The 26309-nt window shown below is 44.2% G+C and overlaps 1 protein-coding gene across 1 annotated transcript in view; it reads left to right on the plus strand.

The window, feature by feature from the left end:
- LOC126234555 (pH-sensitive chloride channel 2-like) overlaps positions 1–26309 on the plus strand; it is a 279036-nt gene that overhangs the window by 205293 nt on the left and 47434 nt on the right. The window contains exons 3-4 of the mRNA XM_049943255.1: positions 5473–5638; positions 22987–23225. Of these exons, the coding sequence (XP_049799212.1) occupies positions 5473–5638; positions 22987–23225 (405 nt within the window). The remainder of the gene's footprint in view (positions 1–5472; positions 5639–22986; positions 23226–26309) is intronic.

Raw genomic sequence — 26309 nt, forward strand, 5'->3', positions numbered from 1 at the left:
GTCAGGAGAACGGGCTGGCCAATTTATGCGTCCTCCACGTCCTATGAAACGCCCGTCGAACATCCTGTCAAGGGTCAGCCTAGTGTTAATTGCGGAATGTGCAGGTGCACCATCATGCTGATACCACATACGTCGAGGCGTTTCCAGTGGGACACACTCTATTCCACTCCGTAATTGAAAACGGAAACCACGTGTGTACGTTTACCTCACCCCTCATGGTAATGTACATGTGCGTCAGTGAAAAAGACCAATAAAAAGGTGTTAGCGTGTGGACGTAATGTGCTGTTCCAGTCTCTTCTGTACCTAAGGTCCATCACCGTTCCCTATGGATCCCTACGTAATTCGGTGCTCTCCGATACACACGATCGAACAGCGGAGGAGTGGTACTCAAGCGTCAACTTTAGGTTACAATATCTCCGGATGTAATTAACATTTTACAATGCAACAAACGGCACTGATTACGTATTTGTTTATATGTTCAGATGTGCTAACAAAACTAACGGGGTTCCATTTAAAAAAAAACGTAGGTTTGTGTTTAAAAACATACTTCCGTGCATTTTTTAATGGTTTGTATTAACCAATTACACTAGCCCCTCTCCTCACGTTCGGTCTGTGGAATCGATTCGTCAGTATTTGATGTGGTTTACGAAATATATCCAGCGGTAACGTTAGGTGACTCACCCTCTATATATATATATATATATATATATATATATATATATATATATATATATATATATATTAAAGCGGCCCAGTACATTCCCTCTTTTTTTTTCAAAAATGGTTGTGCAAGATCGTTCATGAGACCGAGAGCGCACTGTAACAGAGTTCCTACTTTCGACGGCTTGCCCGCCTTCCGGCAGGTATTCGATGCAGTTTCGCACTTTCGCTTGGTAAAGAAAATACGAAATTTCTGAATATCACACGAGATTTATGACTGGACTAGTTCGTAAGAAATAGAATTCAACAGGTCTTTCTTAACGGGACAAACTCGTGTGTGTTTCTCCACAGTGTTTTAGCGCTGTGGTTATTACGAATCTGTCAGTTATTTCAAGGCCGGATGTCACTCGTACAATCACGACAGTGCCGTTATGCAAGGTAAGTCACGAACGCCATCTGTCGGCGAATAAAGTAAACTCTTCTGTGTCCTCCGTGGCATGCCCGAATAAAATCTAGGTTTTCAAACCGCGTCACACGAGCTTTCGGCAGCTGTCTCCGCCATGGTCATCGGGAGTAAAAACGCACAGACTGCCGTGGTTGGCGTGGGTTCCGCTCCTAGATGGGCGACAGCAGCGTCTGGAACCTCCAAGGGAGGGAGCCGATGTGGCGCATGTCGAGTTGGAACAACTTAACAGCAGCTCCGGCCCGCCACGGAACCGGGTGCCACAAGACGTGATACTACAGGTCTTACAAGTTGCTGCGACCATCTTCGGCGGCGAGCAGGTTACTGTTTAATAATTGCTAACTGCGCATTTAAATACATTCAAGCTCTCGATAACATATGACAAAGTTAAGACCTTTAGTGGGTGTCTTTCCGACGAATGAAAATTTGTACCAAGGCCAGGACCTGAACGAGTCTGCCTCTCACTAGGTGGATGCAGCTACGCCACACTGGCACAGTGGCTTTGCAAAGCTGCACGGACTACCCTAGCACACTTCCCTCCTCAATCTATATTCCCATTCACACTTCGTCCGCTTGGTATTCTCCCAAACTCGAACAGCATTGCAGAGGATCTCCAGCTGTTTGCAATAACACCTAGCGTCGTAGGAAATGGAGGATCCTGTCTGAAACCCAGACTTAGGTGCTTCAATCAAATAAAACTATATGGGTCCAGAGACCTTTCGAAGTCTCATACATCAATTATGCATATATGCCGGGACTTATTTGGGTATCTTTTCATTGCCGTATTGATTTCCTACGGACGCCGCGCTATCCTAAGCGTCCGCAGTGTGTCTCGGGCAAGGCAGCTAGTGTGATGTCACAAGTTCGTTGCGGGGCTGTATTTCTTGTGGACCCCAGAGCGGAACCGAGTAATGCCATATGGTGCGAGGGGCAAGCGCCACGTTTGAAGATGTCACTCCCGGCTCCCTACAAGCGTCAAGCATCCGTCTTTGCTTCCGCTCTATGCCCAAGGCCGGCCGCCTTCCCTTACTACCTACATACCACTCGTTACTCCTGATATCGTCGCTATTTATTCAAATCTCGGCCACCTCCTTTACAACGAATTTCCAATAATATGGTGCATGAACGAAGGCTCTCGTCTTTTCAAATTGTAATATATTCACTTTTTTAGAAAATGTTCAGCTACAGCCGAATTCTCAGGCTCCCTTTGTTTAATGTGTCGCACGAGTTCTGCACAACGCTCAGCGACAGTGCGAATAGTTTTTATAGACGCTGTCGCTTTCGCTTTGTCTCATGCATCATCTAGTAGCAAGGTTTCGTGCAACGACAAAAATTGTCACACGCAGAGTTTACACAGGAGCCAATGGACACACGTAAAGTGTTATGTATGAGGCAGAACTATGGGCCTCATGGGAAAAGGATGACCCGGCTGAGTCACGCAATTTGACTCTTAATCTGATCACGAGGTGTGGCCATTAATTGCACGCGTTGATCACATAGGCAGACGTGAGTATCAATGAACTATACTTGACGGGATGTACCTGGAACATCTTAGGTGATTAGAAAGTTAGTCGACAGGAATACAATTAAATACTTAGCTTTAATTCAGCATCAGCGGTGAACGTCGATCTTGACTTTGTACAATAATATTTACAAGTGCAGTTATAAACTGAACTGCGAATACTTCTTTACAATTCTGATTGCTTCTCACATATAGATCAATCAAGACGGATTATAAGTAACAGCACACATCTTTATAAATCATTTGGAAAAAAGACTCCTCGTTAACCCGCAACATCCCGTGGATAAAGTTGTATGTTACAAACGCTATGTAGATGATACGCTGCTTCTTACTGATGGACAAGAAAAAGAAGTTGCAGAAATAGTAAATAAATTTAACGAGTCACACGGTAAAATTGAATTCACTGTGGAAGAAGAGAAAAATGGTGAACTCAATTTCTCGACCTAAGTATTAGGAAACAAAATGGTAGGCATGTTTTTAAAATATTTAGGAAACCAACCACGACTGATGTGTTTGTTGATACAAAATAATTCCTGCCATCCTAATAGCCAGAAACTTTCTGCTTTTAGATCTTTGATAGATAGAGCCTTTAGAGTCCCTATGAATGAAGAAGACTGAGCTGAACATCGTGAAACAACTAGCCAGAGCTAACGGATATCACCAAAACGTTGTCAATAAATTATTACGACAGAAACAGCGCGCGAATGCAAGGAAGAATACCGCAAATAATATTACGAGAGTCACAATACCGTACATCGGTGATATCTCGCAAAAAGTGGCTAACATTTTCAAACCTTTTAAAGTTGATACCGATTTTCAGACCAATAATACACTGCGGTTTAAACTAAGAAATAATTTGCAGCAGGAAAGCGATAAATATGATAGAGCTGGGGTCTATAAAATTCAGTGTAACACGTGCAAGGCAAGCTATGTAGGCCAAACTGGTAGCTCCTTTAAAGTACGTTACAAAGAACACAGCGATGCTTTCCGGCTTAATAATTTCGAAAAGTCAGCTGTAGCCGCGCATACTTGGGAAACGGGACACCCCATGTTGGGAATAGATCAGGATCTCGTAATTTTACATAGAGAGGACAAAGGCAAAAAGCTGGATCTACTAGAACAGCTGGAAATTACGATACATAGCGTGCATAATCAGAACACACTGAATGAAGAGCTAAATGTTGATACAAATAACTTTTTCAAACATTTCACTGGTTTCTTTTAGTAACTACATTTTTAGCAAATCGCAGGATACCATCATTTCATGAGGTTCTTGGAACATGTATACGTTATCTGTTTGTATAGACATCTCCGTGACTTCCTTGTTTACTTGCGCGTGAGCTCACTCGCGTTTCAGTGTCGTGTTTGGCTACGTGATGTGTGGTATCAACGAAGACGCACGGGCGGTTTACGACGATAGAGGAGAGAGCCATGTGGTTAGATGTTGAACACCGTAGGCCAGGCTGTTCCAGGTCGTCGGCTCCGTTGTGAGCCGGCGCGTGTTACGTCCTGTTGCGGTGTAATCGAGTGGTACCACATCCAGGAGTTCTTCAGTTACTTGCAGCTCCATGTCGACACCACGCACAAAGACTGCAGGCTGAGCACAGTCCGATATGTCGGTGCTTTCGTCAAGCGCTAGCGAAAATGCAACAAAGCTCTCCGCCTTTTTCATGAGCTGTGTCTCTAAATCCGCTGCCACGTCCAGGATTCGACCAGACATTGTTTGCTTCGACGGGCAAATCCCTTCAATTGCCTGCACCTCCCTTGGAAACTAACATTCTGCTACTGCTACCACGCACGATTTTACGAGTGGTCCCACCGAAAACGGCTTGCCACTCGTCGCAATGATAGAGCGACTCTGTAGCTTGCTCGAATTGCAGATTCAGTCGTGTTTTCTCCGTTCGCGTTCAACTGAAAATTATAAACGCATTACAGAACACGAACTATGTTGCATGTTTTGATACCCTCCGTATTACGAAACCATTTTTAACTTACGTCTCCTAGTATGTCGTTCTTAAGCCTGGCTTCCAGTTATCTGCGTGCAACGCCTTCTACGTGATGGTAGTGCGCTGCGTGAAGACGTGTATAATGTCGTTGTATATTGTACCTCTTCGCAGAATTAAGTACTTTCTGACATAGACTGATGACCATAGCTGTTAAGTCCCATAGTGCTCAGAGCCATTTGAACTTTCTGACATATAAGACACTGCAGACGACCATCCCTCTCAATGAATAGAAATGTATCCTCCAATAGAGGCACAGGGCTGCCGCGGCTAGTCATAGCTGTCATTGAACACGGATTATTGCGTCAGCTGCGGCTGCATGCGGCCAGGGGGCAGTGAGTTCGCTTTCTCCCTCCACGCGGGCTCCGTCCGAGCTGCGGCAGTGAGCGCTCCGCAGTGCTCCGGCTCCCTGGAGCTCGGTTGGAACAGCCTACCATAGGCGACACCATTTTAGAGTTTTTTCATATTTTGACGACTATGTGGAGATGCACCTTGGAAGACACGGCTGCAACAAGGGAAGTAGCCACGATGTTTTAATTTTATTATCAATTTTATTGTGCCTGGTGCATGTTCCAGTTTAGCGAGTTTTAACAGGTTCTTTTATTTTTTATTATTCTGATGATGGAAGCTTGACTTCCGAAACGCGTCAATCTTAGTGTTTCACACTAGAAACAAGTGGTTGAGCCGATATATTTTTTATCATTAAGATGGGGAAAAGGTTTCTTGTGGCACAACCCCTCAGCTAGTAAGTTGCGACTGCGCATGCGCACAAATGCACAACAGGTGCCGGCGCGCAACCGCAGTGAGTGGGTGTTGTTGCGCAGGTGCGTGCCGCTGTCGGCGGACCTCTCCCACGTGGAGCTGGTGCGCCGCCTCACCGACTCGTGCCGCTACGACCGCCTGATGCGGCCCGGCAACGTCTCGCGCCCGCTCGACGTCTTCGTGCGCGCGCACGTCTTCCTCTTCCAGTCCGCCGAGGGCCAGACCCTGGTACGTGCCGCGCAAGCTTTCCACCTTACAGACAATATTAAGAGGAGGTAAAATTTCTGTTGTAAAATAAGTTAGTAACTCAGCTTATGATAATGAACTATTTTCCACATTCAACATTTTGTTAATCTAGGATCAGCAAGTCTTTTATTTCACAAATCTGTCACTATTTCAGTACACATGTTTTGGCGACTAGTTTCAAGATTTACTTATTGAAGCTACATTACAAGTGCATGATCTTAATGACAACCATCTAAAGTTGGCAATACGAGCATCACACAGTGACGGTAGATCAATGTCACAATATACCGGGTGATCAGAAAGTCAGCATAAATTTGAAAACTTAATAAACAACGGAATGATGTAGATAGAGAGGTAAAAAATGACACACGTGCTTGGAATGACATGGGGTTTTATTACAACCAAAAAAAGAACAAAGTTCACAAAATATCCGACAGATGGCGCTGGACAGCAAAACGTCAGTGACTACGCATGACAATCGTGTATAAAAGGAGCTGTAATGAGAGAGAGAAACAGATGCGCCAGCAGTCGCAGCATGTTGACGTTACCTGAAAAGGCGCTTTCAGTGAAGCTGTATTATCAGAATGGGGAATGTGCTAGTTCAGCGTTACGATTCTATCGCCATAGGAAGGGGATTCGAACGGGTAAAGTTCCGTTGACAAATGCAGCTGTGGCGAGAATGATTTCGAAGTTCGAAGCCACAGGTTGTTTCGACGATAGACCCCGTAGTGGCCGACCGAGCACAAGGCGTAATGCTGCTGAGACAATTCAGAAGAAACGGAGACTGTAGCGGGTTCGGTCTATGCACGGCGAAGTCAGCGCTCGTGCAGTCGCACGTCGCACCGGCATTCCATACACTACTGTTTGGTTGGCACTTAGGCGTACCCTCCGATGCTATCCGTACAAAATCCATCGGCATCGTGAACTGTTACCTGGCGATTTAGTGAAGCGGAGGGCATTTGCGGTGTGGGCGTTTCAAAAGATGGCGGAATATGACGATTGGTTGAGTAACGTGTTGTGGACCGACGAAGCTCATTTCACGCTCCGAGGGTCTGTCAACGCCCACAACTGCAGAATTTGGGCTACCGAAAATCCTAGAACTGCCATGGAAACTCCATTGTACGACGATTAAGTCACGGTATGGGTTGGATTTACCACATCTGCCGTTATCGGGCGTTTTTTCTTCGAGGAAAAACGTGACGGGTGAGAGGTATGCCGATATGTTAGAGAATCGCATCATCTCCAGCCTGGCTGATAAACACCTGCTGGAACGTACGATATTTATGCAGGATGGCGCTCCACCCTATATTGCTAGACGTGTGAAAGGTCTCTTGCGCGCGTCGTTTGGTGATGATCGTGTGCTCAGCCGCCACTTTCGTCATGCTTGGCCTCGCAGGTCCCCAGACCTCAGTCCGTGCGATTATTGGCTTTGGGGTTACCTGTAGTCGCAAGTGTATCGTGATCGACCGACATCTCTAGGGATGGCCGGCCGCGGTGGTCTAGCGGTTCTGGCGCTGCAGTCCGGAACCGCGGGACTGCTGCGGTCGCAGGTTCGAATCCTGCCTCGGGCATGGGTGTGTGTGATGTCCTTAGGTTAGTTAGGTTTAAGTAGTTCTAAGTTCTAGGGGACTTATGACCTAAGATGTTGAGTCCCATAGTGCTCAGAGCCATTTTTTCTCTAGGGATGCTGAAAGACAACATCCGACGCCAATGCCTCAACATAACTCCAGACATGCTTTACAGTGCTGTTCACAACATTATTCCTCCACTACAGCTATTGTTGAGGAATGATGGTGGACATATTGAGCATTTCCTGTAAAGAACATCATCTTTGCTTTGTCTTACTTTGTTATGCTAATTACTGCTATTCTGATCAGATGAAGCGCCATCTGTCGGACATTTTTTTAACCTTTGTATTTTTTGGTTCTAATAAGACCCCATGTCATTCCAAGCATGTGTGTCAATTTGTACCTCTCTATCTACATTGTTCCGTGATTTATTCAGTTTCCAAGTTTAAACTGGTCGGAATCAAGTTACCTGAGAGTGAACCAGTCGGTTCCAAACTAGAGGCCAAAATATGTGGGTCACTCAATAAGTAATGCCCCACATTGATGTTTGTTCTGTGCGCCGGTGAAACTTCGAACCGTTCCGGCAGATGGCAGAGCCGTAGTACGGCGTCAAAATGGCGTCTACATACGACTGACGTTACAAGCAGCGTGCTGTTACTGACTTCTTCTGTGCAGACAAAGAAACCGTGGTGAACGTCCATAAACGTTTGTGTGCAGTGTATGGTGATGCTGCAGTTGATAGGAGTACAGTTGGGCGATGAGTAAAGAAAGTTACTGTGGTGTCACCGCCAGACACCACACTTGCTAGGTGGTAGCCTTTAAATCGGCCGCGGTCCATTAGTATACGTCGGACCCGCGTGTCGCCACTGTCAGTGATAGCAGGCCGAGCGCCACCACACGGCAGGTCTAGAGAGACGTCCTGGCACTCGCCCCAGTTGTACAGCCGACTTTGTTAGAGATGGTTCACTGACAAATTACGCTCTGATTTGCCGAGAAGATAGTTAGCATAGCCTTCAGCTACGTCATTTGCTACGACCTAGCAAGGCGCCGTATTCAATTGATATTATATGAAGCATGTACCGTTAAGAGCGATGTACAACAATTGTGGATTAAAGTTAAGTATTATATCAACTACGTACTTTATTTGCTACTATTAATTCCCGTAACTGTTCCAGACCTCGCGCCAGCCTGCGTGTAATTAAACGCGTGCATTTCGGCCTCCTCTAGCAACACGGTGTTGGCACTTCTGCCAACACTTCAGTTACAGCCTCAGGAAATGCAGAATGAGATCTCCTTGATCAGCCACACTCGGGACGTCCTGTCACAGCCACAGCGCTAGATATGCTAAATCGTGCGGATGCCATTATTCGTGCCGACCGGCGCATCACAACTCGACTATTGGTTCTGCAGTTGTCGGTCAGCATTGGAAGGGCGTCTGCAATGATCGAGACTCTCGGATATTCAAAGAAGTACTCACGATGGGTTCCATGAATGCACACAGTGGACCACAAGATTCAAAGAAAAGCCATTTCATTTGAATTGTTGGAGCGTTTTAAGACCGACGGATCGTTACGGGGATCGAAAGCTGGATGCACCACTTTGTGCCTGAAACAAAAAGGCAGTCCATGGAGTGGCATCATCCTCATTCTCCACAAAAGAAGAAATTCAAGACAACCCCCTCTGCCGGAAAAGTCAGGTGACAATCTTCTGAGACTTTGATGGCGTCATTCTCGTGGATGCGATGCCAAGAGAGTCAACCATCGATTCAGAGGCATACGTGAAGACTCTGAATAAACTCAAGATCCGTTCCGGACGTGTTCGATCGGACATTAATCCTACAGAAATCTTGCTCCAACACGATAATGCACGCCTACTCACAAGTCCGAGAACCCGGGAATACATCGCCAAATTAGATTGGACATCATTCCCACATACACCCTACAGTCCAGACTTGGCATCCTCAGACTCCCATCTCTTTGGGTCGCTTAAAGATTCTCTACGGGGAACACACTTTGAAGATGACGAGAGTGTCAGTCAGGCAGTGAAAACATGGCTACGCCTGCAGGACAAGAGCTTCTACCAGCAGGGAATACATGCTCTTCCACAGCGTTGGCGTACGGCGAGAGAACGTGATGAAGATAACGTAGAAAAATAGGGAATGGATGAGACATGTTGATGTATGTTGTCACCAACTCTTATTAACAATGAATATGTTCTGAGAAAAAAATATGGGACATTACTTATTGAACGACCCTCATATACGTATTGCAACTGTAACAGTTTATAATAAACACTTCACGAAATGAACTACACTACTGGCCATTAAAATTGCTACACCACAAAGATGACGTGCTACAGACGCGAAATTTAACCGACAGGAAGAAGATGCTCTGCTACGAAAATGATTAGCTTTTCAGAGCATTCACACAAGGTTGGCGCCGGTGGCGACACCTACAACGTGCTGACATGAGGAAAGTTTCCAACTGATTTCTCATACACAAACAGCAGTTGACCGGCCTTGCCTGGTGAAACGTTGTTGTGATGCCTCGTGTAAGGAGGAGAAATGCGTACCATCACGATTCCGACTTTGATAAAGGTCGGATTGTAGCCTATCGCGATTGCGATTTATCGTATCCCGACATTGCTACTCGCAATGGTCGAGATACAATTACTGTTAGCAGAATATGGAATCGGTGGGTTCAGGAGGGTAATACGGAACGCCGTACCGGATCCCGACGGCCTCGTATCACTAGCAGTCGAGATGACAGGCATCGTATCCGCATGGCTGTAATGGGTCGTGCACCCAGGTCTCGATCCCCGAGTCAACAGATGGGGACGTTTGGAAGACAACAACCATTTGCACGAATAGTTCGACGACGTTTGCAGCAGCATGAACTATCAGCTTGGAGACCATGGCTGTGGTTACCCTTGACGCTGCATCACAGCCAGGAGCGCCTGCGATGGTGTACTCAACGACGAACCTGGCTCCACGAATGGCAAAACGTCATTTTTCGGATGAATCGAGCTTCTGTTTACAGCATCATGATGGTCGCATCCGTGTTTGACGACATCTCGGTGAACGCACATTGGAAGCGTTTACTTGTCATCGCCATACTGGCGTATCACCCGGCGTGATGGTATGGGGTGCCATTGGTTACTCGTCTCGGTCACCTCTTGTTCGCATTGACGGCACTTGGAACAGTGGACGTTACATTTCAGATGTGTTACGACCCGTGTCTCTACCCTTTATTCGATCCCTGCGAAACCCTACATTTCAGTAGGATAATGCACGACCGCAAGTTGCAGGTCCTGTACGGGCCTTTCTGAGTACAAAAAGTGTTTGGCTGCTGCCCTGGCCAGCACATTCTCCAGATCTCTCACCAATTGAAAACGTCTGGTCACTGGTGTTCGAGCAACTGGCTCGTCACAATACGCCAGTCACTACTCTTGATGAACTGTGGTGTCGTGTTGAAGCTGCATTTGTAGCTGTACCTGTACACGCCATCCAAGCTCTGTTTGACTCAATGCCCAGGCGTATCAAGACCGTTACTACGGCCAGAGGTGGTTGTTCTGGGTACTGATATCTCAGGATCTATGCACCCAAATTGCGTGAAAATGTAATCACATGTCAGTTCTAGTATAATATATTTGTCTACTGAATACCCGTTTATCATCTGCATTTCTTCTTGGTGTAGCAATTTTAATGGCCAGTAGTGTATTTATTTAAGAATAAAATGCACATGAGAAGCAAGCTAAACTATGGAATTCGATCTTTTAGTATGCTTTTATTAACATTTTCAGAACATAGTTAACCTGTGATGTTTGTCTTTCTTTTTTTCTTAATCCTCTTTTTTAGCTCAGTTTATGAGCTCTGAGTTGCACTATATAGTGAAAACCTGTGTAAATTTTCAAATAAAAAAGAAATCCAATGTCAGCTGTGCTTCAAAAAACTTCTTTCTACTTCAGCTGATGCAAGAGGAGCACATTTCAAAAGGACAATCTAAATGAATGAGATAGAACTTTTCACTCAACAACACAATTGACATGTAACGCAGCTTATGATACCCTTACTTTCTTTTCTAACACATTTTTCCTTTTCTTTGACTTCCGGAACCGCTCTGCTGCTACGGTCGCAGGTTCGAATCCTGCCTCGGGCATGGATGTGTGTGATGTCCTTAGGTTAGTTAGGTTTAATTAGTTCTAAGTTCTAGGCGACTGATGACCTCAGAAGTTAAGTCGCATAGTGCTCAGAGCCATTTGAACCAAGTATGCCCCAGGCATGAGTCAGCTTAAGGAAAGAGGTTTACTAGTTCAAATGGCTCTGAGCACTATGGGACTTAACTACTGAGGTCATCAGTCCCCTAGAACTTAGAACTACTTTAACCTAACTAACCTAAGGACATGACACACATCCATGCCCGAGGCAGGATTCGAACCTGCGACGGCAGCGGTCGCGCGGTTCCAGGCTGTAGCGCCTAGAACCGCTCGGCCACCTCGGCCGGCTGAGGTTTAATAGTAATCGATGTCGATGTGATCATCTCTCTGCCATTCTGGGGCGGAATGAGTCAATTACTACATCCTCAGTCACAACAAAGTTAGTGTAATACGTTGGTGTTGTTCTTGTAACTTGCTAAGAACGGATGTGGCTCGCGAAACTGGAGATGTGGGTCTGATTCTGATTAACTTCACGAGAAGAAAGAAATAATGTAGCAAAATGTGACAGTAGTGCCTCAGACGTAGAGAAAGTAACCGAAAATTAGGAATAGAGGGAAAATATCGCTCCAGAGAAACGACTACTATTACAAGAGACAAAAGAAATGGGTAACAAGCAGAAAAAATGCCAAAGGAGCGTATATTACGAAAGTTTCCAAAATGAAAGACGGCACAACTTTAATAGTATGATAAATCGAATTATAGAGAACAATAGTAGATCGAACTTTACGAGAAGGTCCTGGTCATGTTTTGGAAGCATTTGTGGTTATGGCGGAATTTAATACTTAGTGAAGTTTGCAGTGATTTCAGGAAACATGATTCGGGTTGTTTGAAAACCATGTGGAAATTGCTCATTTTAGAACTGCCTAGTTGAAGAGCGATGATGCAGAGTTTGCCAAGAGTTTTGATTACATAAGAAAGGTACCACAGTGGTTCAGTGCCAGATTACAAGTTCATGGGTCCAGAGTTCGACAATCGCTCGTTTCTAGGATTTATTTGATCACGTAACGTTGTTTCCATCTCTGACAATGATTTGTTAATTTGGAAAATGTCAAGTTGCACCATGTTTGGAGTCAGCGTTAAATGTAGCTCCCCGTATAACTCGATGGATAAGTCTGCTCAGAGATCGGAAAGGTAAGAGCATATCACCTCCAACAAGACTGTGCCTAATAAATCACTGTGACGTTCAAACCCGGCCTCTCGATGTTTAAGGAAAAATATTTTGTTTGCACAAAACCAAACATTTTCTATTTCATTTACATGGCTACTTACGAAAAATTGTCACGCAAATGGTGGTCATTCTCTCGAATACAGTTTTCAACTCTCTTACAGAATTTGGTTGGTCAACACGGTTGTCTAATCGATCCCGGCTCTCCTTGAAAGGCAGCTTTCAGCTGTGGGGTTCGGTAACATAGCTTCACTCTTTCAAATTCCTCCACATTAATAAATAAGCGGACATATTTGGTGACCGTGGTGTCCACGGCACATCACAAAAACAAGAAATTAGGCGTCCAGGAAAATGTTCCTCAAACTGTCACGGGTGTATTTTCAACGTGCGATGGTGCACAATCCCATTGAAACATACCCCTCGTGTTTAACTGTCGTCTCATCAATTCTCGCAGAAAGGACGTGTTCAGCAACTGTATGTAACTTTCGGAATTCTGTCACTGCTATACACACACGCCTCAAAAAAATAAGGCCCCATTATACCAAAATCAGCTGTGGCACACCACACAGTCGCACGTGGAGAGTGAGGAGTTCCTTTATGAACTACGCTAGGCTGATCAGGGGCCCAAAAACAACAGTTCTGCTTATTGATTGACCCATTTAAGTGAAAATGCGCCCAATCGCTCATAGATATATTATTATATTTGGATCAGCTCCGAAGATCATATGCATATGCACAGTAAAGTCTTCTCATTGTTGAAAGTTCCTTTGATTTGATCTCCTGACCCATTGTCATTTTATATCGAAGGAACTTTAAATCCTGTCGTAAGAGTTTTCTCAGAGACTCACAGCTCATCCACAGACAGTTTGCATGTTAACGTGCAGACTGTCTCAGACAGCTGATGAGTGCCTCTTTCACAATGACGATGTTTTCAGATGCCCCTGCTATTTTGTGAACACCAGGTGACTTCCCCTTAAGAATGTTCCCTTTTGAACTGACAGCTGGAACCCATAACAGACTCGCATTGCAACCTAGAGTTGTGCGATTAAAATGGCGACGAAATATCCTCCGCGTTGCAACGTTAGACTCGGTACTCGGTACTCGGGACACAGGTATCGAGCGCGAACGTGCGATGCTCCTTCGTTTACTGTTCCATTGCTACTCAAATGACCGGCAGTCCCAAAGTTAATAACGTATGTGCCGCCTCCTTCCCAGCACTGACAGCAGTGGGATAGACAATCTAAAAACGTCCATTTACTATGTGACGTTCTGTAGTTCAAATTTCCCACTCTGGCGTGACGGTGCGAGCGTTGGAGTGGGGGTGAGGGTTAAAAGTCACTTTATTACGATTTTCTGGAATGTTCCGTTTCAGTGAAAAAATTAAATGGCCCAATAAGTTGTTAGCGCTATGTTGCGTATATTTAACAACTTGAACAGGACCTAACTGAGAAAATTATATGAGAGAACTTCACTCAAGCCAAGTAACATTTATTGAATGTTGTGGCACGCATCAAAGTGACGCAGATACATGGCACTTTTTTTTCCAGCATAGTCACCAACGCTCTGCAAACAACGCTTCGACAGTAAAAATCGGCTCCTTGGTCACGAAGCCACTTGAAAATGTCCTCATCGCTGGAAAATCTCTTTCCCAGTTTTCCGCAAGTGTTTTTTTTTTTTTCAGTTTGGCGAAAAGATGGAAATCACTTGGAGCAATATCTGGATTGTATGACAGATACTTCTACTTCTAAACGTCCCACCGAAAATATTCTGTCGCCTCATTAGTTCTCGCACAAAGTCGAAGCCAGCGTAAGAAAAGTTTCCGAAACTGCATACGATCTCGGACGATTGAATGATAGCCCAGTCAACAAAGACCAAAACAGATCGATGAACGGAAAAAAGTTCGTGTAATCGCAAATTTATGTACAGTGCAGTGAGTGCCATGAACAACATGCTAAAAATCCTGACGGATCGGGTGCGAGCGTTGGAGTGGGGGTGAGGGTTAAAAGTCACTTTATTACGATTTTCTGGAATTACTCAAAAAATTTGACTTGTAGGGGAAATATTTCACAATCCAAAATTAAATGACGTTAAATTTCCTGCAAAAATGTTTTCGTTTTTTCTCTCTAGGGCTAATAGTTTCCATTGCAGGGAATGTAAAATCGCAGATTATTAAAAATATTGTGCAACGGCATAAAATTAATTGTTTATCTCTAAATGAAGAGGGTTAAAAACAAGTATTAATGTGTGTACCACGTCCAAGTGCAGCAGATCTGTATTAAAGGATAAAAACTGTATCTCGGGTGTAAAAGGGTGGAGGGGGCGCGGTTGTAAGGTAGAAGTGCGAGGGAAAATAGGTTGCTAAATTGTGTTCATGCACTTCTCTCCTTCATAGGCCTGCAAACTGAAGATCTAACCGGTGACTGCCCAATCTACCTACTCCACAATGTCACAAGCAGCAACTACAGGATGTTTCGATATGTCCGGGAGTCTTTCAATAAAATGCCGTAACACTACATGGAATGCAGATACGAGTTGCTAACAACACAAACGCAAAGAATGCATATGGACAGAAACTGCGTAAATTTCTGCACACTGTTGTGCATTGTTAGAGGGGAAACTGATTCTTAGTCATCCTGCACAGCAGGGAAACGCAACTTCCCCCACGACGAACACTGCTCGCCTTTCAGTTTACAGACAGACTATACCGCCCCAACATTTACTATCAAGTTCTGTTCACTAAACTTGTTTTTATATAATGGAGTTTTTTGAGTTTATTAAGTGTAATTGTTAAGTGAGCTATTCGGTAAAAAACTCAACTGGAGCTGTCAACCATCTGCCACACTGAAGAGCTTATTACAAGTGTAACATGCTTTACTTTCAATGTGTATTCGGCAGTGTCTCCACCATCAATGTCTGGAACACTGTTCACAGGATGCATCACCCCCGCCTCAACTCTCCCAACATCTGAAGAGGAGCAGAGGCATTAATTGTCTCACTCCGCGTCGTAAGTAGGTCACACAGGTGTCACAGAACTTCAGATACTTCAGTATAAGCAAGCATCGCATTGCAGAAGATTACTGTTCTAGACTTGAACACGATCAGTCCATTCCGTCAGACATATTCACACTCACGTTGGAAGAAATACTGCGAATGTGTGGTAAGTGGCTCCACCCGGTGCAGCCTATTCTACAATTCCTAATGAAAAAGATTTATCTACCAATAATACAGATAATAGTGCGAGAACTGCAGTAACTTTCTGGTCACTCATTAATTCATCACCAAGTGACTACAACACAATTACTTGGCTTTACAATATGCTGTAGCAGCAAGGTGCTACATTTACCAGTCCAACCCCTTTCCCCTCAACATCGCCAGGTCACCGACTACACCACCGTTATAAATTAAACGCGTCTGAGCCATTATTTGTAGGAAAGTATTTTATATAAAACCTTACTTTACACCTGCAAATAAGTACTCATTTAAGAAACCACAAATAACTCTGGTATATAGAGACGTGCTTAGTGAAGTTATTTGGCATGTTTACATAAGAGAACCGAACAGCAAATGCTGGGGAGATATAGTCTCTCTGCAACTGAATATCAAGCAGTGCTCGTGTTGGAGGAAGTCGCCTTTCCCGGGAGACCACCGCAGCTGCCGTACCAAAAATGTTCAAATGTGTGTCAAATCTTATGGGACTTAACTGTTACGGTCATCAGTCCCTAAACTTACACACTACTTAACTTAAATTATCCTAAGGACAAACACACACACCCATGCCCGAGGGAGGGCTCGAACCTCCGCCGGGACAAGCCGCACAGTCCGTAGCTGCCGTACCGAATGACTAAGAATCAGGTTCCCCTCTAGTAGTGTAGAACAAGGTGCAGATATTTGTGTAGATTGTGTCCATAAGTGTTATCTGCATTAGTATTATTGGTAACTCATATCTGTATTCCATGCAGGGTGGTTGGAAATTCCCGTTACAAACTTCTAGAACATGTAGAGGGTAGTGAGTACATAACATTTTGAATAGGAACGTATCGTTTCCGTTCTACGACAGTTTCAATGCAGATGATTATCTCATCCACACCCACGTGAGGAATATACTTAGGCGTGACCCAGTACAATTGTTTCAATCCATTTGAAAAGAATACTGACTCGTTCCGTTATTACTTACGCGTTTGCCTTATAACCTACACCGTATGGTTTACATTGGTCGACAACAAGAACCCAACATCTACGGCACCATCCGTAACGTACCGATGCATTACAACAGCTGCTCGATGTGGCGACCACCAACGTTGTTACACATGTTGTACCTATATTCTGATACACACTCTCCATCCCACCTGGTGTCTCTTCAGTGTCTTGTGCAGTGGCCAGAACTCGTGCCAGCAGATCTTCCCCCGTCTCGACAGGTGTCTCATAAATTAGGTTCTTCATATGACCCCCCACGAAGTAGTCCATAGGGGTTAAATCCGGCGATCGTGGCGGCCATGCGGTTGGGCCACCACGGCCTATCCGTCTTTCACCATACCGTCTGCTGAGATGTCTCCGGACAGCCAGTGAAAAGTGAGGTGTTGCTCCATCACGCTGAGACCTCTTTTCCTGACGGACATTTAATGGCACAGCTTCCAAGAACGGGTCATTACGTGTCGTAGGAAGACGAAGTATGCGGGACCCGTGAGCTTGGTTTGAAGGAGGTATGGTCCATCCAGAATACCTGCCCACACGTTAATTCCAAACCTGTCTTGAAAGCCCTGAACATGCGTGGCATGAGGATTTTCGTCTGCCCAGACATGGCTATTTCGAGCTTTCAGAACACAATCCCTCGTGAATCTACATTCATCTGTGAAGAAAACTCGACGTGGAAACAGGGGCGCGTCGATGCAACTGTGCAGGATCCATGTGCAGAAGGCGAAGCGTTGTGGAAAGTCTGCTGGACCCATAGCGTGTACCCTTTGTAAGTGGTACGGATGTAATTGTTGTTCATACAGGACGTCCAAGACGGTACTGTGACTATAGCCATTGCACGCGCAATTGTTCGCGAACTCGTTGACAGGCTATCTTCCATGCGACCCAGTACACCTTCTTCGCATTCGGGAGTGGGGCATCGCCGTGGAGCACCACAGTCCTGCCTCCTCACGGTGAAGGTACCCGTTTCTCGTAGCCGTTGTGTAAGTTGGGTAAACAGTTTGTGCGATGGAGTGTGACGGTGTGGAAAACGTTCGTGATACAGTCGACTAGCAGCTCTTCCGTTAGCTCCAGCTTCGCCATACACAAGGAGCATGTCTGTGTATTCCGCAGGCCGGCCGAAGTGGCCGTGCGGTTAAAGGCGCTGCAGTCTGGAACCGCAAGACCGCTACGGTCGCAGGTTCTAATCCTGCCTCGGGCATGGATGTTTGTGATGTCCTTAGGTTAGTTAGGTTTAACTAGTTCTAAGTCCTAGGGGACTAATGACCTCAGCAGTTGAGTCCCATAGTGCTCAGAGCCATTTTTGTGTATTCCGCAAACGTGTACTGCACCATGTTTCCTCTATCGGTGATGCACAGGTATTGACTCGGTCTCACAGCAAAGCGGACAATAAGTGACATCTGGGGATCGTTTGGCGTAGTACACATCATCGTGTCTACCCTGTTGCGTACCTGGACAGGGAACTCTGAGACGTTTCTCTTGCCCTAAGCAGACGTTGACGAGGTACACATCTGAATTGAAACTGTCGTAGAACGGAAACGATACGATTCCGGACGTGGGTTCCTATTCAAAATGTTCTGTACTCACTACCCTCTACATGTACTAGAAGTTTGTAACGGGAATTTCCGACCACCCTGTATAGTATTAACGCACCTCGTAGAAAATAAACACCTCCCTCGCATGTATGCGCAATGCGTCGTCAGTGATTCGTAAGGCGCGCTGCGGAGGATCGGTATAACTGGAGGTGCTTCTTGTCACATAGTAGGGTAGACAGAATGGGGAATCATCGGCTCAGTCTTCAGTCTGCAGACCCATGAAGGCGGAAGTGCATCAACACTATCCGGTGACGCACCTTTTGTCGTGCTTCTACCCCACAAATGTCCCCCCTCCACCCAGTACATCCCCGGTACACAATTTATCCCTTAATACGGTACTTATGCAGTACTTGATATACAATTTAATATTTGTTTTTAACCCTCTACGTTTAAAGTTTAACATTAATTTCATACCGTTAATGCAATACTTTTTAATAATCTGCGATTTTTCCATCCCCTGCAGGACGAAAAGTATTAGCCCGACAGAAAAAAATGAGGAGAAGTTTTTTTGTAGGAACTTAAAACGCCGTCTCACCCCTACCCCAACGCTCGAACACCATCGGTCGGGAATTTCGGTATGTTGTTCACGGTACTCAGTCTGACCACTACAAAAATTTGCGACTACACGAATTTTTCACCGAATTATCCTTCGTTGGCAGGACTATGAGCACTGCCTAGTGCGTTGTGCCTTTGCTGTGAATTAGTCCTCGATTCTCTGAACATTGTCGTCTGTAGTCGCTGACGACGCCTTCCTTCTCGATCAGCATCGCCTACGTTTGCGCAGCCTTATTCGTATTGTTAGGACTATTTCATTACATCTGGACACATTATTGTATTTTGTCTATTTACTGCCAGAATTTCATCGTGAATCTGTGTGGAATTTAGACGTGTTGCTCACAAGAATCAAGCTATGCCACACAGTTTCATGAATACAACTTTGTTCTGGGGGGCGGGGGACTATGCCTTTCATTTGCTCACAAGAATCAAGCTATGCCACGCAGTTTCATGAATACAACTTTGTTCTGGGGGGCGGGGGACTATGCCTTTCAAATGAAAATTAATTTTATTGCTCCATACTAATTTAATGACCAAAATTACAAAAATAAATTGTGTCATTGGTTTACACTTGTTTAATTACAACTCTACTGACATTACGAAAACGATTGATTGAGGTTACGAATTGCACCATTAAATTAATTTTATAAGGTTACAAAGTGTGAATAATTTTAATAAAACATAATCTAGGTGCTAAGAAAATTCTGTACACCGATTCTATTAATTGCCCGTTTTTATAGTGTAATTCCGTGTTCTTGTGAGCAACACGTCTAAATTCCACACAGATTCACGATGAAATTCTGGCAGTAAATATACAAAATACAATAATGCGTCCAGATGTAATGAAACAGTGCCAACAATACGAATAAGGCTGCGCAAACTTAGGTGATGCTGATCGAGAAGGAAGGCATCGTCAGCGACTACAGACGACACTTTGACGAGTATAAAATCTGCTTTTGTCTGATACTTTAATAAAAATAAGTAGAACAAATATTTAAATCGTCTACTAGAAATTTAAAGAACAAAAAGAAGACAGCAGTCTCTTTGCTTTGCCATATGCTTTATTACACTTTGGATATCAATACTTTCTGCTTGATGAATTGTCATCATGGCGATCCCATTCAGACGTGTCTCTCTTGGTTGCTTCTTGATTCTCTCACCGTTGTCAGTGGTGGAGTTGCCAACAGCTGTAGAACCCGAAACACATTAGGATAGATCTGACGGTCGCAGGCAAAACAAGCTCCCATTAAGTTTTGAGGCAACTGCTCCAGTCGACTTGTATGTTGATGAAAGAATTTCAACTCAGTATGTGTCGTTGTTAAATCGGCGATTAATGGTTCAAAAGCATAAACTTCATCAGTTGTACCTATGTCTCCAGTTTTTCGTGATAGAAGACAAAGTTGCTAAAAAGTTCACCATGTGTCCAAAACCGGTCCTGCAGTGAACTAATAAAGGCATACAGAAACGGAATGAGAACAGACACTTTGTAGTAATCTTAAAAATCATCACTAGTATCCTGATTTGCACGATGTGTTTGGTTGGTAGAAATGCTTGGTTGCTTGATTTAAATTCAACTGGTTGAAGCTAATTCCTTGGTTCTAAGAAAATCCAGCTGAAAGTATCATCAACATTTTCTCTCATTGCCAGCAGTTCCCTTTCGAGATCTCTGGCAGTGTTGATTAACTCTGCAGTATCTATATGTTGGCGCTGAAGGTGAAGACAAATAGACTCACCCATCGCAAATAGTTCAGATAGTATAAACGAGCAACATCTCCCTTGTTGGTGGCTGCTAACAGAATCAATGGCATCGTGGGATATGATCTTGTTGTCAAATTCTTGAATTTTCCCCAGAGCCGAAACAACACAACCGTATATTTATAAAGTCTTGTGCGCTGTGAAGACACTCAATCCATCTAGAGAGTGTGGTGTGCTTCAGACTCCTGACTCGAGCATCGGTTAATTATTCAAGGGCACTAGTTTGCCTGCGCACTGGCGTCCCAAGGAAATTAGTACCTGCAGTTTCCAGTGTTCCTAGTGAATTCGTGGTAAATGAAATGTTGCACGTGTCGGTGACTACCAAATTAAAATTTTGAGCTGCACAGTGAGAATATACAGCTAAAGGGTAGTCCTGTTGTTTGAATGCATGAGCCTCACGGGCTTTCCCCGACATAGAGACAGCTCCGTCATAGCCCTGCTCTCGTAAAAACGACACATCAAGACCAAATTTTACCAAGTTTTCAATTTTAGATCCAGCTAATCCTTTGCCAGTCACATCAAACACTGAAACAAATTGCAGGAAATCTTCACATATTTCGAACACCAGGGACATATAACAGGCACAAAGAGAGAGTTCCTCTGTTCCGGCAATGACAGCAGTTTCATCCATGAGAACCATGAAAACCTTTGGCATTATTAATGCGCTGAACAATCCTTCCCAGGAGTTGGTTATTGATGCAACTGATGATATGATTTTGGATTGGGGCACTAATGTACTTTGCGCATTTACCAGTTCCTTCCAACCTTGCTCAGAGATTTTCGTCACATTTCGCGCGATATTTTTGCATAGCGTGAAAGTTACCCATGTTCACAGAGAGTCACCGCCTCGATGATAGAGCGCTTTCTGTTTTTTTCGCCTGCTCCACCAAGTCTTAGTGCAACCAGTGTTTTGTATCTTCTGTCTCGTTCACCACCATATGAACAAAATTGTCACTGTCGACTACAGCAGCCTTATGGTAGGCGTTGCTCGCATGAATGTTGAAAAACACAAGAGCATGCTTCCACTTCGAAAACTTGGAGGTTACCGGAGCTCCAGACTTCTGATGACCGTCTTTACCAGTACTTATCTTGGCGAAAAACGCACAGTGCTTCCCGAAAGCACCGTCCTCTTTGGGAAAGAATACTAAACTAAAATATTTCTCCATACAACTTAGGGTGAACGTATGATATTGGGCACTTTGCAAAGTCTGAGGAAATTTATAAGGTGCGTTGGGCACAAAAAGGTTTAGGAAATGTTGTAACTTTATGTGGTTGTCAACTTTTTCGTTGTTTGATGCAAACAATCACTTATGTCATGCTCACAGCTTGGTGGTGGACTGTCAGAGCTCGATACACCAATGAAAGATTTTGATTTTGCTTCAGGACCCGACAAAGGCGATTTTGAATTAGCAATAATACTTCTATTGTTTCAAAACAGCAACAGCGGCATCTGTGTTGAATTATCCATTTTTTCGGCCTGAGAGGACATATTTTCTTCTAGTCTTGGTGTTTTGGAGAAGTGTTTCACGATGTTTCCTCTTTTTGTTTTGCGACGTATCGTCCCAAAATCAAGATTGCTCTATACTAGCTTCAGTAACACTGGTTTTCACAACACTGTCGTATCAGCAATTTAACAGCAGGTAACACAGAGAATCGTGTACGATACAAACTACAACATTTCCTATGTCGGTGCATACTACAACAATGTGTCAACCAACTCTGTAATTGGCATTGCTTCTGTACTCATTAACGTTCATTTAAGGGTACTGTAATATGCTGAGACTGAGTTCGTCAGCTTTGTATTTAATTCACCATCGAGGTTAAATTGTTGTGTGTTACCAAAAGAAAACTGAAAACATGTGACGTTAGTATGTAATGAAGCATGCTGTTTAAATAAATAAACTTCAATAGTTGAAAAAAAAATTTGTTTGCTATTAACTAGTCGCAATATTCAACCACGTCAGTTATCTGCAATACTCTTTTGTGCAAAGATTCGTTTGTAAACAGTGTTGAGCACATATTGTAGTAGCGTACAACCCGCTTGTCCACAAACTGAAGCAGATGTGTTGTCAACCCTTATTTTCTACCCATAGTATCATGATATTGTTTGCAGGTGTGTAAGAAAAACCATGTCTTTAATTTCGCTTTTCGGTGGGGGGGGGGGGGGGGGGGGGGCTTCAAGTTACTGCGCCATTTCACTCTCATACTGTGATGCACCTTTGCCAACGATCCCGCACTGATGTCCGCATCCTCCTATGAGTCTGCTGACGATCCGCGTGTGCACAGCAATTTCAGGCACAGCTGCTGCTGCAGCTGCGGTACATGGACGTGCGGCTGGCCTACGGTATGCTGATGGGTCCTGCGGTTGTACCAGAAGTGGTTGGCGAGTCAGAGATGCTCACCCGCGTCTGGGTGCCGCACCTCTTCCTCGGCAATGAGCAGAGCTCTTCCATCATGGGCACTGATTCCTCCAAGGACGTGCTGCTCTCCATCTACCCAGATGGCAATGTCGTCTTCTCACAAAGGTACCGTTCACCGTGAGTGTTTAACACAAAATCCATGTTCGTGCTTGCACACATACATACACTATGTGATCAAAAGTATCCGGACACCTGGCTGAAAATGACTTACAAGTTTGTGGCGCCCTCTATCGGTAATGCTGGAATTCAATACGGTGTTGGCCCGCCCTTAGCCCTGATGACAGTTTCCACTCTCGGAGGCATAAATTTAATAAGGTGCTGGAAGGTTTCTTGGGGAATGACGGCCCATTCTTCATGGAATGCTGCACTGAGGAGAGGTATCGATGTCAGTCGGTGAGGCCTGGCATGAAGTCAGCGTTCCAAAACATTCTAAAGGAGTTCTATAGGATTCCGGTCAGGACTCTGTGCAGGCCAGGCCATTACAGGGATGTTACTGTTGTGTAACCACTCCGTCACAGGCCGTGCATTATGAACAGGTGCTCGATTGTGTTGAAAGATGCAATCGCCATTCCCAAATTTCTCTTCAACAGCGGGAAGCACATCAATGTAGGTCTGTGCTGTGAGACGCAAAACAACAAGAAGTGCAAGCCCCCTCCATGAAAAACGCGACCGCACCATAACACGACCGCCTCTGAATTTAATCGTTGGCACTACACTCACTGGCAGATGATGTCCACTGGACATTCGCCATACCCACACCCTGCCATTGGATGGCCACATTGTATACTGTGATTCGTCACTCCACACAACTTTTTTCCACAGTTCAATCGTCCAGTGTTTACACTCCTTACACCAAGCGAGGTGTTGTTTGGCATTTACCAGCGTGATGTGTGGCTAATGAGCAGCCACTCGACCATGAAATCCAAGTTTTCTCACCTCCCCCCTAACTGTCATAGTACTTGCAGTGGATCCTGACGCGGTTTGGAATTCCTGTGTGATGGCCTGGATAGATGTCTGCCTGTTACACATTACGATCCTCTTCAACTTTTGGCAGCCTCTGTCAGTCAACAGACGTGCTGTATGTGTCCCTTCACATTTCCATTTTGCTATCACATGGAAAACAGTGGACCTAGGGATGTTTAGGAGTGTGGAAATCTCATGTACAGGTGAATGGCATAAGTGACACCCAATCATCTGACCATGTTCGAAGTCCATGAGTTCTGCGGAGCACCCCATTCTGCTCTCTCACGGTGTCTAATGACTACTGAGGTCGCTGATATAGAATACTTAGCAGTAAGTGACAGCACATTGCAAAATTTATGTTTCTGAGGGTGTCCAGACACTTTTGATCACATAGCATACATCCTCTACACTGAGAAAGTGTAGATGCAAACCACTTTCTTATGTCACCTGGTTTGCTGCTATCACCCCCCCCCCCAAAAAAAAAATTATATATATATATATATATATATATATATATATATATATATATATATATATATATATATATACTCTGACTTGCTTTCCACAAACTGCTAACCTCTCATACAGGAATCATTTATCAACTCAACAAAGCTCACGCCCCACACCACCAAAATTAAACCCCTCCATGTGTGTGACACATCTTGTGCACTCAAAGCCAACAATCCCATTGACGTCTCTCTGCACCCCTAATTTCTAGCCCCAGTATGCTGCAGCACCCGTACCAGCACTTCCCCTTGATGCCACAACTGTTAAGTTGCATTTTTGTTTTGCAAGTTATTATTCTGGTTGCTATAGGTTTATTCCTTGATTGTCATTTTTTATTTGCAGTTCACTGTTGCTGCTTGAGTTAACATAGCATCATTTCGTTATTTGGAGATAGTGAGTGGAGGTGTGGACGCTAGAAAATGGAGTGCCAAGTGGAGAAATTGGAACATTTCTGACATATTCTTCTGTTTGCGTTCAGTAGATGTGTGACAGCAACAGAGACAGCCAGAAACATTTGTACTGTATTTGGGGATAATGCCATTTGACAGAGCATGGCAAGAAAATAGGAAGACATCATTTTAACACGTTAATTCAGAACAATCTATGCCCGCGTATTACAGAAATGGAAAATGTGATGAAATGTGATCTTTCCACTACCGTGCAACATTTGCATGCAATGGGGAAGGTTCAAAAATTGGATGTATGGGTATCGCATGCTCTAAGCCAAAATCACAAAAATCAGTGGGTGGTCAAATGTGCATCTCTGCTTGTTCACCGTCAATTGACTCATCAACAATGTTGACCATTCCTATCCTATATCATCACTGGTGATGAGAAATGGTGGCTTTATGCTAATGTAAGGAAAAGAAAAGAGTGGTTGAGTCCAAGCAAAGCAGCAACTCCCTGTACAAAAGTAATGTTTTGTATTTGGTGGAAAAGTAACGGTGTTGTGTACTACGAATTGCTCCCTGAGGTGTAACCATCACTGCTGACATTTATTGTCAACAACTGAGACATCTTGTAGGCGAAATCCAAGAACAATGACTAGGAAGACTGTGTGAAGTGATGCTACTACATGATAATGCCCGCCCGCATTCTGCTAGCCTGATACAAAATGCAATGCAGTAGTTGGTTTAGAAGGTCATTCCCCACCCACCTTATTCACCTGATCTTGTGCCCTCACATTTTCACCTTTTCCACTACCTATAGAACAACCTTCAAGGAACATCCTTTCCAGATTAAAATGCACTCCAAACATGGCACAACAAGTTCTTCACTTCAAAACCAAGTGATTTGTACAGTCGCAGATCAAAAAGTTACCACAGTGGTGGCAAACTGTTGTAAATAGTGAATGAGAATGTATTATTGATGACTGAAGTCTCCATTATACATATCTGTATACTACAAACTTTTGCACCAACCTAATACATACTGTCTAAACTTGAGACTTCCACAAAGAAGTTGATGTAGAAGAACTGTTGACATGCTGTCAACAACTTTCATGTACATGCCCTTCTTGTATTGGATCTCATAGCATTTCACAATGACTTGTCACTGGGGTATTTTCTCTCTGCTCCTAAACATCGGGCACAAAAGTAAAGTACCCTTAGTCCATTTTTCACTATGAGTGATAGTATTGTACATTCTTGTGTGAGACCTTTTTTTTTACCATGATTAAAAATAAAAACGGAAATATACTATCAGATGAGCATGTGGACA

This window comes from Schistocerca nitens, chromosome 2, assembly GCF_023898315.1.
Source record: "Schistocerca nitens isolate TAMUIC-IGC-003100 chromosome 2, iqSchNite1.1, whole genome shotgun sequence".
Classification (NCBI taxonomy): domain Eukaryota; kingdom Metazoa; phylum Arthropoda; class Insecta; order Orthoptera; family Acrididae; genus Schistocerca; species Schistocerca nitens.